Source organism: Leucoraja erinacea, chromosome 16, assembly GCF_028641065.1.
Source record: "Leucoraja erinacea ecotype New England chromosome 16, Leri_hhj_1, whole genome shotgun sequence".
Lineage (NCBI taxonomy): Eukaryota > Metazoa > Chordata > Chondrichthyes > Rajiformes > Rajidae > Leucoraja > Leucoraja erinaceus.
The window spans coordinates 18646007-18661652 of NC_073392.1; the positions used below are offsets into that span (position 1 = coordinate 18646007).

Below are 15646 nucleotides of genomic sequence, written 5' to 3' on the forward strand. Positions count from 1 at the left end.
GAGGGTGAGGGAAATTAAATGGAGGCAGGAGGTGGTAGGGTGGTGCATGGCGGCTACGCAGAGTTGAAACACAAAAAACGTAAACATTGAGCTAGCAGAGATAGAAGTAGACAAGGCCAAGAAGGGATTTCAATGTTTAGATGTAAACAAATAACTTTTTCATGATGCAGGGACATGACCGGAACGAACGCTCGCCACTCACAATGCCATCTTCAATTTCAACTGAGCTCTAGTAATTTGGTCCAGATTATCGGAGTGGGCGGACCATCGATGTTCAACCTGTACTACTATACATGTTGCATGAACGAACAAGATCTCTGCTGCATATACCAACATGGCAATCTATATCAAGATAAAACATGTCATTTCACTGATGTCAATGTTATTTCATTATGTTAACAATCACACTCTGAACAACAAGGATAATTTCTGCTGTCTCATTTCAACACTTAACTGTTTGCTTGTACTAAATAGACAGCTAGCAGCAACCTGAAGCACAAAATCGGCAACATTTCTATCACCTTAGATAAACATATCCTGGATATCTGGAACAATAAGTTGCCCACTCTAAAATTAGTCTTGACTAATGCCTCATTGTTGCACCCAGTGCTTAACTAGTGGTGCAGTGTTGATTGATGAAGAGTTTTTTAAAATCTTCTGCTTATTTTTGCAATCCAATTATGTATTATTCAGGGTGTCCAGTCTGTGTTCCACCCTCTGCTTAAATCTAAACCAAACTCCAACCTGGTCATATTCCTTCTAGTCGTAGTTTCGATTGTCAGTTTTTATCCAGTCACATGGCGTTAAGATAGTCTTCCCTGCATAGAGTCTTGCGTGTTGTCTTTAAGCTGCTGAATGCAGGACTTGTACATTAATTTTATTTCCAATCTAGTGTCACTGGCAATACCAGCATTTGATACCTGTTTCTATTTGCCTCCTGAGAGATTGGCAATTAACAACTGGCAGCTTTGATTTGCTCCTCTCCTGGTGAAGATATTTCCACTGCATTGTTGGGTTGGAAGCAAGCGTTCAAATGTTTCATCCCATACTATTAAATGTGCATGATTCATATTGACTATAAAGTGCTTAGGGTAGTGAAAAGCAGGGTCTGAATTGCAAGGATCTGAAGAAGGGTCTCAACCCGAAACATCACCTATTCCTTTTCTCCAGAGATGCAGCCCGACCCTCTGAGTCACTCCAGCTTTTTGTGTATATCCCCGGTGAAAATCAGCATCTGCAGTTCCTTCCTACATATAATTGCAAGCCTAGTTTTTACATTTTTATTCTTGTTCATTTTATTGTAATCATGCATTGTATTTCTGCTGACTGGTTAGCATGCAACAAAAGCTTTTCACTTTACTTTGGTAAATGTGACAATAAACTAAACAAAACTGAAGAAAGGTCTTGACCTGAAATTTCGCCATTCCTTCTCTCCTGCTGATGAGATGCTGCCTGTCCCACTGAGAAGGCAGATTCGCCACTGCCATCCCTGGGGAAATCCAGGTGGACAATAAATGTTGATCTTCACAGAAATGGTCACATCGTGATGAATAAATTTCATGAAAAACTTCTTGACATTTGTCTACACTGAGCTCAAACAAAAATTGGTGCATGTGATGATATTCAGGTGATGAAATACATAGTCAAACTGTGTACAAAAAGGAGGAAGAGGTCCAGTTTGTTCAGTGGATGGCACAATAGCTCACTCAGTAGACCTGTTGCCTTGCAGTGTCAGATACCAGATTTCAAACCTGATATCCAGCACTGTCAGTGTTGTGTTTGCACATTCTCCCAGTGAACATATCATTTCCCAGGAGACATTGTACCCATGAAAATGGCAAAATCGAAATTACTGTAGATAAAGGCCAAATTCTGGAGGCTTCAGAGATGAGCCAATAGTTTCTTGGTTCTGCTGCACAATTCTAACCCCAAGATGGTATATTCCCATTCCAGGTTGCAGCAGCACCGTGGTGGCTTCCTGTTAAAGAAGCCAGCTGGAAACATCCTGAAGGTCCCGACTCCAACATTACGAAGAGGTAACTCTGACTCATAAGCATTCCTTGTGCTCTGGATATCTTTCTTCCCTCTCATCTTCCTCTCTGTGTTTGGTGCAATTTAAAAAGTGACAAAATCGTTAAATGTCATTCCTCCTTTTTCTCTCTGCTCCTCATTTTATTCCTGCCCAGGCAATAATTAGCTCTGTTACTTTGGAAATTACAGTTGATCTGGGGAAGTGAGAAACAACATTTAACGTTAGTTTCCATACAATCTTCCATTCATTGTTGATCAAAATTGGGAGTGACACAAGCGTTTTAGCTAGTAGGCTTACTGCTTCTCATCTCCAGTACTCGGGTTCAGTCCTGTCCTTGCAAACTGTCGGTGTGAGTTTTTTTCCTTTGACCACATGTGGTTCTTCCAGGTTCTCCGATTTCCTCTTAATTCCTAAAGATGTGCAGAGTATAGGTTGACTGGCCATTGTAAATTGCTTCTGGTGCGTAGGTGAGTGGAAGAATCTAGGGAGGAGTTGATGAAAGTACTGGAGGATCAATATAAATGGGATAACTGCAGGATTTGTATAAACGGAGTTTGATAGGATTTAGGGGCTTGAAGGCCTTATTTAGTGTGGTCTGACTCTATAACATTTTACTTGTTTTGCAGGGAATCTGGTAAATGTGGGACAACTGCAAAGAAATAGTGCCCCTAAAAGCTGGGGTGGTATCAGATGACATAACCTTGGTGCCTGCTTGGTACTCTTTCTGTGTAGTTTGCACCATGCACAATTAGTGTGGGAGAGAAGGAAGTAAGGTTGAAAATGATTTTGCAAGTCTGGGTTGCTGCACTTTGCTGAGCTGGGAATTCTGTGTGCTCCATTTCTTTGAATTAAAAAATAACTCATTAGAATATCAGCAGGAGGCCAGGAATATGGATGAATGCATGTTAGAGAATTATATATTGTACGGCTTGAATCCTCAGTAGGGGAATTAGCCAAAAGGTGTTGAAAATATATTTAAATCTCATAAAAGGCATAAAAGGTTTGCCAAAATATTGTTCTGTAAACTGCACATGTAAAAACGTGCAGCAAATTTGTGTAGGCTGCATCACCTGATCATTGGTTCAGTAATTCATTCCAAACATTACATGCAATGTACTTGTTACATCAACCTGATCCAACGGCTGATGTGATTTAGAGTCCCCGAGTCGTCCAACACAAAAACAGGCCCTGAGCCCAACTCATTCATGTCAACCAAGAAGCTCCACCAATTTGCTTGCACCCATATCACTCCAAACCTTTCCCAACCATGTGCCTATCCGAATGTCTTTGAAATGTTGTTATTGTACCTGCCTCAGCTATTTCCTCTGGCAGCTCGTTCCATATCTCCACCACCCTCCGTGTTCAAAAAATTGCCCATTGGATTCCTATTAAATCTTTCTCCTCTCACCTTAAACCTGTGCCCTCTAGTTCTTGATTCCCGTACCATGGAAAAAAGACTATGCATTCACCCTACATATTCCTTTCATGATTTTATGCTGAGATAAGATTAATAAGATGATTCCTCAGCATCCTAAAATCCAAGGAATAAAGTCCTAGCCTGCCCAACCCTCCCTGTAGCTCAGGCCCTCATGTCCTGGCAACATCCTTGTAAATCTTCTCTGCACTCTTTCCAGCTTAATAATAACGTTCCTATAGCAGGGTTACCAAAACGGAACATATTACTTCAGGTGTAGGAAAGAACTGCAGATGCTGGTTGAAATCGAAGGTAGACACAAAATGCTGGAGTAACTCAGCAGGACAGGCAGCATCTTTGGAGAGAAGAAACGGGTGGCGTTTCGGATCGAGACCCTTCTTCAGACTGAAGAAACGTCACCCATTCCTTCTCTACACATTACTTCAGGTTACAGCACAAAATCTGTACGCTGCAACATGACGTCCTAACATAATGTTCCAACCTTTCTCAAATTCCCAACTAATTTGTTGTTTATCTAAGAAACTTGGCAATGTATCAGTTGTATTTGCTGTTTAGTATTTCTCAGCATTCTCGGCTTTTCAAATGCTAAATTTGGCTCATTGTTTTATACAGGAGGAAATAGAAAAAACAACTCATTGTCAGCCAATCATTCTGTTCATTTCTGTTGATTGCGCCACACATGGAATTGAATAGGATGCTTCTCAGTAGTTATAGTTTATTTTGTTAATGAAGAACACAAACAGTTCGAGGAGACATTGCAATCTACAAAAGGAGGTCTTCAGCAACAGTGAACATTTTAATAAAACGTACTGCAGTTTTTGCTCCTGGTTATGAGGATATCAATGTATGTAAATCTGCAAATCCCTTTCATAGAGAGGTTGTTGAACCTTTCACCTGCACATTATGTCTCTCTGAGTTAAAATACAAGTATAGAAATTCACCGTAAACATCAAAGTGGTGGAGGAACTCAGCACATCAGGCAGCATCTATGGAGGGAAATGGATAGATGTGTCAAGACGGGATCCTCCTGAACTTGATTTTTTGCTGAAGATTCCAGATGATACTCTGTATCCAGAAATTCAACTATTCCCATTGCTGATTAGAATGGAATATTTTGCCTGTTGCCATAATCGCATGTTTCTATATTTGCCTCAATTCTTGTTCTGCTCCCTACGGATTTTATGCTGGAAGTTCAGAACTGACTGGTCATCCATTTAGTGAGGACTCCAGGACAATATTCTGTGGGTTATTTATATGAGTGGAAAACCTGCAACATCATATTTGTGCTTAACTACAGATGGATCAAGTTTTCCCCTATTTCCCTCCACCTACACAAATGTGGATAATAACAATTTGTTGAAAAAGTAATTGGCAGCTCTTTGCCTTTAAAACCCGATCCAGTACTGACTTCATTAATTCACCAAGAATGACGTCTTCAAGTGATTTATTTCATTTCCACAGAGAAACTCCACTGTAATGTTAAAATTGTACAAGGCATTGGTGAGGCCAATTCTGGAGTATGGTGTACAATTTTGGTCGCCTAATTATAGGAAGGATGTCAACAAAATAGAGAGAGTACAGAGGAGATTTACTAGAATGTTGCCTGGGTTTCAGCAACTAAGTTACAGAAAGGTTGAACAAGTTAGGTCTTTATTCTTTGGAGCGCAGAAGGTTAAGGGGGGACTTGATAGAGGTCTTTAAAATGATGAGAGGGATAGACAGAGTTGACGTGGATAAGCTTTTCCCACTGAGAGTAGGGAAGATTCAAACAAGAGGACATGACTTGAGAATTAAGGGACAGAAGTTTAGGGGTAACATGAGGGGGAACTTCTTTACTCAGAGAGTGGTAGCTGTGTGGAATGAGCTTCCAGTGAAGGTGGTGGAGGCAGGTTCGTTTTTATCATTTAAAAATAAATTGGATAGTTATATGAACGGGAAAGGAATGGAGGGTTATGGTCTGAGTGCAGGTAGATGGGACTAGGGGAGAATACGTGTTCGGCATGGACTAGAAGGGCCGAGATGGCCTGTTTCCGTGCTGTAATTGTTATATGGTTATATTTATGCATATTTTAATGCAGATAATGAATATCTTCTTGTTTCTTCATGAGACTTTGGCTCTGTGCATTACTCATTCAAATACAGCGAGTTTTTGTTGAAAATGATTAAGAATGATGTTGTTATTAGAGTCACAGAATCAGACAGCAGGGAAACCAGATGAAATTTGGGTCTGTATTCCACGGGATGCAAATTCCGGCCTCTGGATTACTGCTCCTCTCCATATTTGAGACGGATTTAGGTCTATCGACTGATAATACGGCCAAAATGCATGGCAGTTATGGTTGTTACAACATCTTTTTGTTGGAATACTGTATGTGATTATCTGTATTAATGGCCTTTGCTCTGTCTCAGGATGGATCACCCTGTTGTGCACATCTCCTGGCACAATGCAGTGGCTTATTGCGCTTGGGCAGATAAACGGCTGCCCACTGAAACAGAATGGGAATATGCCTGCAGAGGTGGACTTGAGAACAGGTAATTCTAAGATTTATTTCTATAAATTGTACCAGTGTAATGGGCCTTATATGTCTTGTGAGGGACTTTAGGCATAGAAGGCAAAGATTCCTATTGACAGATGAGAGACACTGCCTGACCTGCTGAGTTACTCCAGCACTTTGTGTCCTTCTATGTTTCGACATACAATTTACACCATCTTAAGAAATATACCATTCTTTGAAGATGCGAACATACTGCAGAATTATCCAATTTTGGAAAAATATAAATATTCATAAGGTCATGTGATAGGAGCAGAATTAGGCCATTACACCCATCAAGTCTACCCAGGCATTCAATCATGGCAGATCTATCTCTCCCTCCTAACTCCATTCTCCCTTGAATCTTGATCTTGAAAATTACAGAAGACCCAGATTTTAAGGTTAGGTTCTCCCCATAGCCCCTGACAGTCTTCCTTCAGAATGTCTTGAAACCTGTGATGAGTTGCGATTCACATTAGTTTCAGTTCTAACAAGACCGGTTACACAATGTTATACAATGTTTCAAGAAGTTATACAATGTTTCAAGAGGCACTTGTTTGTTTGCAAATCCCCATTGCCTAATTTGACCACCAATATTTTTCATGGGATTGGAAACATTCGTCACATTAAATCACAATGTTTCCAAGTAACTTCCAAACACAGAGCCAGTGTCTTCTTGACTTATGGCCTGTAGGCATCTACTGTGGAAACTTCATGATCCGTGATTTATCTATTTTCCACGATAAAGGCATGCATTCAAACACACAATCTGCAATCAGTGATCTTGTTTTCACTTGAAGTATTTACAAGTTAAAGATCAGAAATATCTGAAAAATATATATATTTTACATTTGCTTAATTTTAATTACGATGTATTTTTGGTAAGGTTTGTAAGGAAGTAATTAAACAAAATTATCAACCGAGCTTTTGTGGTAATAATGAGAGGGGAGGAAGACCAATTATGTTGATTATTTTTTGAAACTGACACTAACTTTGGGAATTAGGAACTGAGTCTGAAGAAGGATTCCGACCCGAAACGTCACCCATCCTTTTTCTCCGGAGATGCTGCCTGACCCGCTAAATTATTCCAGCACTTTGTGACTAACTTTGGGAGGTGTAGAACTGAACCCAGGTCTCTAGTGCAATGAGACAGTGCCCCTAAAAGCTGAGCGACCATGTAGCTATGATTTTCAACAGTGTATGGCGGCAGTGATTATTGTGAACCGTTCAATGGCTGTAGAACCGGTGGCAACACAATGATTGGCTGTGTCACCCTGAGCTCTGCTGGAGTACTTGGGCTTTTGCAGATTCCAGGACAGAGGCACTAATCCCTTTCTGGCTCCTCGATTAATTATTGAATCCAGAATCCATTTTGAATTCAGCAATTCAGTTCCAAGGCAGATCACAGGAGCTTTATGAAAGAAAATAGGACATCGAGGAGACATTCTGGAAAATGCCCTAAAGCTTAGAAGAAGATGTAGGTTTTAAGTGGTATCCTAAGTGAGGTAGCTGGATGGCATGAGCTATGTAGAAGCCTCCAGAGTTTAGAACTTGAACTATTACAAGGATGGATCTCAGAATGGATCAGGAAGAGGTTAGAATTGGACACATGAAGTATCTTGGACGATTATGGTGCTGCAATAGACAGTGGAAAGAGAGGAATAAAGGTACAGAGTAATTTGAAAAATATTGTTGCCTTGTATGCAGCCAGTATCGATCAGGAAGCATAGTATTGATGAGAGAATTGGACTCCATGTGCAGGCATGGGTAGGGACATTTTGTATGGTCTCAAGTTTGCAGACAGTTGTAGTGAGGGGAGCAGCCAGAAGCCAAATCTATGGGTTAATAAAGGGAAAAATTGAGTGCGGCAGTAAATATTACAGCAATGATTTGAAGCCTTAGAGACATACAGCATGGAAACCAGACCTTCAGCCCGTTGAGTCAACACCATCCATCTGGGACCCATTTCCACATCCCATTTGAATCTCACAACATTCCTATCAACTCCCCCCAGAGTCTAACACTACCGGTGATTTACAGCGGCTAGTTAACCTACCAACCTTCATGTCTTTGGTAGACACAAACTGCTAGAGTAACTCAGCGGGACAGGCAGCATCTCTGGAGAGAAGGAATGGGTGAAGTTTCGGGTCAAGACCCTTCTTCAGACTGAAGCCAGATGACACCAAACCTCAGGATTGAAACTCTGGTTGTTGGAGTGGTGAGACTACATCTGCTGCACTACACTGCGTGCAGTTTCAGACAGATGCGGGGAGGGGATTGGACTCAGCGATTGGTGTAGAGTTTATGACTATGACTTGCAGACTGTGTTACCAGCTACATAACGTTCTGTGTGGATAACGTTGTCTCTGAGGAGACCTGTACAGGAATGCTGAGGGTCTGTACAAGGAGGGACAGAGCCGGCTGTACTTTTTTAGAAGGCTCCGCTCTTTCAACGTCTGCAGTGAGATGCTGCACATGTTCTACCAATCAGTGGTAGCCAGTGCCATCTTCTTCGCTGTCATTAGCTGAGGCAGCAGGACCAAGGCTGCGGACGCTACTAGGATCAACAAACTCATCAGGAAGGCTGGCTCTGTCCTGGGGACAGGGTTATATTTATGGGAGGTGGTCTTAGAGGGGAAGATGTTCCTCAAACTGTGGAGCATCCTGGACAATACAGCTCACCCCCTCCATGACTCACTAGTCAACTTGAGGAGCACCTTCAGCAAAAGACTGGTTCCACCAAGATGCAGGACAGAACGCCACAGGAGATCCTTCTTCCCTGTGGCTATCAAACTTTACAACTCCTCCCTCTTCTGTCGTGGGGTAGACTGAGACTGAGACTGACCCCCCCCCCCCCCCAAACCTCCTCAATCTTTGCACATTCTCCCCTAGCCTTTCCACTCGTCACTTTAATTTCATGCTTCATGTATTTTGTGTTTTTTATGACTGTTGGCAGATCAATTTCTCTCCCGGGATAAATAAAGTTCTATTGTATCCTATGAAGGGAGCTGAATAAAGTAACTTCTCATCCATTACAGTATGTGAGACAAAGAGTCTAACAATTTATAGTTGGTGGTAAAGTGGAGCTGAGTAAAATCATTGTTTCCAACAACTGATATCTGGAAATCCATTACAAGTGTCCATCAACTTTTGGGCAAGGAAAAAATGCTACTAACATTTTCAGTTGTTGTCATTTTCGTCTCTCATCATCATTTTATTCAGAATATTGCAGTGTTCACACAGTGATAGATGGGCTGCATGCAATTACAGTTTGAGCACATTCCACGGTTAGGTATTGAGACATGAACTAACCCAATATGAGCAATTACATATATTCATCAGTTCTAGGAGAAGAATTAGGCATTTGACCCATCAAGTCTACTCTGCCATTTAATCATGGCTGGTCTATTTTCCCTCTCAACCCCAGTCTCCTGCCTTCTCCCCATAACCTCTGATATCTTTACTAGTCAAGAATCTGTCAAACTCTGCCTCCAAAATATCCATTGACTAGGTCTCCACAGCCGTTCGTGGCAGTGAATTCCACTGATTCACCACCATCTGACTAAAGAAATTGCTCATTATCTCCTTTCTAAAGGTACATTCTTTTATTTTGAGGCTATATGCTCTGGTCCTGGACTCTCCCACCAGTGGAAACATCCTCTCCACATTCATTGTCCAGGCCTTACACTATTCAAATGGATTCACATTGCATGGAAGGAGGATGTCAAGGAGATGATTTGGTTCCTATTACTAAATATTATACTTGCAATCTATATAATTTAATTTATTAAGCAGGAGTTGTATGATCAGCCAAGGGAAGACCTATATTGAAGGTAGTTGAGGCCATTTCATTGGCTATATTTAAGAGGGAGTTAGATGTGGCCCTTGTGGCTAAAGGGATCAGGGTGTATGGAGAGAAGGCAGGCACAGGCTACTGAGTTGGATGATCAGCCATGATCATATTGAATGGCAGTGCAGGCTCGAAGGGCCGAATGGCCTACTCCTGCACCTATTTTCTATGTTTCTATATTTTTGTCCAAGCTTTTGGTCATCTGCCCTAATGTCTCCTTTATAGCCTCAATTTATTTTTCTCTATTTGATAATGCTTCTAGACAGCCCCTTGGGATATCTGACTCCATTAAAAGGGGTCCATATAAATGCAAGTTCTTATTGATCAAGTAACAAAGTAGTGGAAGACAAAAGTAATAAACTGAAAGCATTGCTTGGTACTTGGTAGTCCATGAAAATTGTTTTTTTTGTGGCATCAAAAACCATTGTATGAAATAAACCAAGATTTTTTTTTTCCAAATACCAATTGCTGATATTTCCTGCTAGCTGATGAATATACAGTGTGTGCGTAAATTAGCTAAATCCAAGGATGATTTGAATTTGCACTTTGCTCCAGAATGCATTCTCTTTCATGTGGTTAATGTGGATCTGTAATGAATAATGTTACAAACTTGAAAAGCAATACATCCCCCATTCCCTTTATTTCCTTTATTATTAAGAGTGATAGTTCTTTCTGCCTTTTGAGTGTCTCTTCTCAATGGGTGCTCTATAGGCTGGCTAAGAACAAGTAGAGAGCCTTCAAATGACATTCTGAGGCTGGTGGCAAGATTATGAGTGAGAGTTTTGCTTGCCTTTCCTGGGTAGAACTTCACTTTGTGCTCCCTCAAATTAGCAGCTGAAATTACCTTTCCAGCACACCATGCCTCCCTCCATTTTTTAAATGCACAACCCCATTGATGTCATAATAAAGCTGTCTTTTGATTTAGACTGTGTGTAGTGCTAGATGAAACAGCTTCATAATTATCTCAAATTAGAGATTAGCTGCTTGTTTTCCTTCAAAGTGTGTGAAACAAATACAGTTGATTCAATAGAGAGATGAATAACAGATTAATAAAGCCAAAGGTTGCAGCTCAGCAGCGTAATAATCAACTATTCTGTGGGACACCATTTTTCCTCAACCACTAGGTCTAAGAAATGGGATGTAAAAATAGATTTAACATTTGCCTTGTGTGACCCAAGTCTATCATTTGAAGCTGATGAAATGCCCTTGGCCTGCAGACAAATTAATAAATGTATAAATGTGGAGTATGAAATACAAAAATAGTACTGACGCAAGCAGTCTGAAGATTTGCTTTGGTCGCATTCGTTATGCGATAGATAATGACAAAAGCATGGGGAGGATTTCCCTGCTGCTCTTCACAAAGGTACAGTGAGATCCTCTAAGGCTGCCTAAGGAGACTATAGGGGGCTTTGTTTATTGTATTGCCTGAATAACCATAGCTCACCAACATCCCCCCCCACCCTAAAACTATACCCACATTTATCTATCTGTGGGAAAATATACCACTAGCTCGCGTCTAACAAATGAAAATAACAAATAAATGACAAATAAAATGATTTCCCCAACAGTTTTATGCAGTAACCAGTATTATCTGTTCAATCAGCTATAGATGTGTCATTGCCATATATGGCTTGATTAAATTAACCATTTAGTCTTCATGTCTAGGAAAGATCTGCAGATGCTGGTTTCCCAACAGATAGACACAAAATACAGGTGTAGCTCAACGGGTCAGGCAGCATCTCTGGAGAAAATGAATAGGTGACCCTTCTTCAGGTCTCAACCCAAACCATTACCTATTCCTTTTCTCGTGAGTTGCTGCCTGACCCACTGAATCACTCCAGAATTCTGTGTCCATTCAGTCTTCACCCTGTTCTCTATCGACATGGGCATAAAGCCGTGCAGCACTGAATGGTGTTACAACAGATGTAATCCGGGAAAATCGTGGAGATTAATTACAAACTGAGAGACAGGAAATAGTTGCAGCATTAAAAAGTGGATTCCTAAAAGCCAAGTCATACTTTCTCTGGATAACTTTCAGTAAAGACATTTTGAAGTTTCATTTCGACATACTGAAAACTTTATTTTGTACTGCTGAATACAAAACAGTTGCATTCACAATCTTTGCATCTTCTCTAGCCACAGGCGAGGTCCCAGAAGATTAGAGAGTGATCAATGTTGTTCCTTTGTTTAAGAAGGGAAGAGAACCATAGATAATCCAGGAAACTACAGGCTTGTGAGCCTCACATCAGTGGAAATGATTCTCCATGATAGGATTTATTTGCATTTGAAAGAGAATGGCCTAACTAGGGACAGTCAGCATGGTTTTATCTGTGACGTATCATGTCCTACGAACTTGATCAAGTATTTTGAGTGATCGATGAAGGTAGGGGGTGGGAGATTGCAACCTTCATGTGGTCCGCCCTGTTTCGACGAATGCAATCAACCTGGCGTGCACAATCAATTAAGATCAAATAGAACAAGTTGTCCTACAACTTTAGGCTGTGCACACCATACGCAAGAAGAAGAAGATGAAGGTAGGATAGTGGATGTTGCCCACATTCAGGAAGTAATTTGATAAGGTCTGTCTTGGTAGTCTCATCCAGAAGATTAAAATGCATGAAATCCACGGTGACTTGATCATTTGAATTTAGAATTGGCGTACTCATAGAAGATAGAGGGTTGTGGTGGGTGTTATTCCGACTGGAGGCCTGTGACCAGAGGAGGTCCCCAGGGATCTGTGGGATCTCTGTTGTTTGTGATATATATATATAAATGAATTGAATGTAAATATAGATGGGTTGGTTAGTAAGTCTGTAGGCAACACCAAAATTGTTGTTGCGGACAATGATGATTCAAACTATACCATGGGATATAGATAAGATACAGAAAGAGGTGGAGAAATGGCAGATGGAGTTTAATCTGAGCAAGTGTGAGAGGTTGTACTTTGAAAAGGGATAGTTAATGACAAGCATCTTAACACCATTGATGTACAGAAGGATCTTGGGGTCAAAGTACACAGCTCCCTGAAAGAGGCAAACAAGTAGATATGGTGGTAAAGAGAATGTATAGTATGTTTGCCTTCACAAGTGGGGGCATTGAGTCAGGAAATTGTGTGGAAAATGAGTCAGGAAATCTCATCCAGAAGATTTATAGGAGTTTGGTTAGGCTGCATTTTTTGTATTGTGTTCAATTCTGGTTGCAGCAGTACAGGCAGGATGTAGAGGCGTTTGAGAGTGTGCAGAAGAGATTTACCAGAACACCTGGTAAGAGGGCAAGAATCAGGGTAAGAGTAAAAAATAGCAGGTAATTCAACCATAACTGCAATCCGTCTGTCCATAGCAGAGTAAAACTCCGACAAAGCAGCATCCGATTGTTCGGACATCTGGAAGGTCCGACATTTGGCTCACTCATTAGTCTGGAATGTGTGCTGAGAGTCTAGGTTGCAGGAGATCCTCTTATGTGCTAGTTCCCTACAACAGTCAATGTATCTGTCTCCATCTACTGATCTGGCTTCCAGCACCATCAGGGCAGAGAACTCCAGAGATTCCCTACTGTCTGAGAGAATACATTTCTGGAAGCCTCAGTTAAAAATGGTCAGACATTTATTTTGCAGCTATGTTCCCTTGGCTGTCAATTTCCAACTGCCCTCGAACTACAGCCCCTTTGAACAGTTTCTACCCACTGCTCTTCCTCACAAGATCTGTGAAGCACCAGGTGAAAATCCAACTACCTTTTCTTACTAGATAATGCTGAAAGTACACGACTAGTCCAGCAGTATCTGCAGAAGAGTTGATCTCAGGAAGAAGTCCGCAAAATGGCTTTCACGTTGAAGCCATAATGGGGATTGCCGGAAATATTATGGAATTGGGACGTGGCTGCTTTAGCAGAGCTGCCAAGTAGTACGGATTTTCCATATTTTGTACGGAAATGCGATTAGAATACGGATGTACGATTTTGTGTTGTTAAATACGGATTTTAAATACGGAGTTCAGTTCACTCTGAAGAAGGGTCTTGACCAGAAACGTCACCCATTCCTTCTCTCCAGAGTCGCTGCCTGTCCCGCTCCAGGTTTAAACGGAGCGCTGTCAGTTTAACGCATGGGAATTTAATGGGAGAGCTGTCGGCTACAGCGCTATGGGTTCTAAAAATAGCGCTACCAGCTGGAGCGCTATGGCCACAGCGCTATGGGTCACAGACTGTTCAGGAAAATTCCCGTATAACAATGAGTCTTGGGAATTCTCTTTCTCAGTGGTAGTTGAGCCTTTGATTATTTTTCAGGCAGTGGTAGAATTCTGGTTAAGCCTAGTGGTGAAAGGTTACCAGTGGGATTGCTGTTACATTGGGATTTTACAGAATGGTGGATGGGCTCAAGGAGGAGAGAGGGAGGGGTGGAGAGAAGGAGAGGATGGAGAGGGGAGGGAGAAGGAGAGAGGGAAGTAGGGATTAAGAGAGGGAGGGAGAAAAAAGGGAGGAGAGGGGGAGGGTGGGAAGGAAAGTGGGAAGGAGGGAGAGAAAGGGGGAGGGAGTGGGAGGGATGGAGGGAGAGTGAGGAAGGATAGAGAGAGAGAGAGGGTGCGAGGGAAGGAGAAGGCTTTCAAAAATGGCTACATCATCTAGTGCTGAAAGCAGGAAGCAAACAGCAGTATACAAAGAGATGGCAATGAATGCACTGTCAAGTAAGGTGCGTAGAAGACATGTCAATTGGTAGCAAAGTTATGTATTCTTGTCCTCTTACATGGGTTTGACTGCACATTAAAAAAAACATTTATTTCAGCAAAATGGCACTGAGTAAAAATACTTCCTCAGCAAAATACTCAGCAAAATACTGAAATGCTCTGACAAAACTTGGCAGCTCTGCTTTAGGGAATTGCCATTATAGTTTTCTCCCTTCAAAAATGGGTAGAGTGCAGTTTAAGTGTTCACACGTGGCAGCTGCTTCCTGAGTCTCACAGATCTGCTCACTCGCAAGCTGCCTGCTCAGATAAAGGGAAACAGAGAGGGGTAAGGAGGGGGTGGGGGGGCAGAGGAGAGGGAAATACCATGAGAGAAAGAGGAAATGAGCAGGGTGAATGAAACTGTACAGTGGTTTATGAGGGGGTCCCCCAAAGTGCAGAATAGCCTAAAAAAAGACACAAAATGGTGGAGTAACTCAGTGGCTTAGACAGCATCTCTGGGCATGTCTGAAGCAGGGTCCCGACCTGAAACGTCACCCATTGCTTCTCTACAGAGATGCTGCTTGTCCTGTTAAGTTATTCCAGCATTTTGTATCTATCTTCGGTTTAAACCAGCATCTGCAGTTCCTTCATACACATTTCTGGGCATCATGGAGAGGTGATGTTTCGGGTTGGGACCCTTCTTCAGACTGATCCATGTTGTCTGAAGAAGGGTCTCAACCCGAAACGTCACCTATTCCTTTGCTCCATTGATGCAGCCTCACCCGCTGAGTTTCACCAGCATTTTTAACTACCTTCGATTTTTCCAGCATCTGCAGTTCCTTCTTAAACATGTTTTCGAGAGATGCTGATAGTTCCTTGTTTCTAGAGAATGGCCCAAGCAGACCACTACCACAGCAGTTATTCAGGCCACAGTTCACAGATTCTCTCTGTGTTGCCCGCCTACTAAAGCACAGGTACATTCACATGGTGATTCAATGAAGGCAAAGATAATATCCCATTGGATGTCTTTACAACTGTTCCCATGTTTCTGCATAGATTGGTTACATTTCACAGCTTGCAGTTTTTTATTCCAATCTGTCAGTGGATCAGAAGTACAAACTTTGTTGTCATCATGCGTGTGAA

General features: G+C 41.6%; 1 protein-coding gene across 1 annotated transcript in view; it reads left to right on the forward strand.

Annotated features, from left to right (window-relative positions):
* Positions 1-15646, forward strand: part of sumf1 (sulfatase modifying factor 1) — a 92856-nt gene that overhangs the window by 28438 nt on the left and 48772 nt on the right. The window contains exons 4-5 of the mRNA XM_055647747.1: positions 1954-2036; positions 5877-5999. Coding sequence (XP_055503722.1) covers positions 1954-2036; positions 5877-5999 — 206 coding nt within the window. The remainder of the gene's footprint in view (positions 1-1953; positions 2037-5876; positions 6000-15646) is intronic.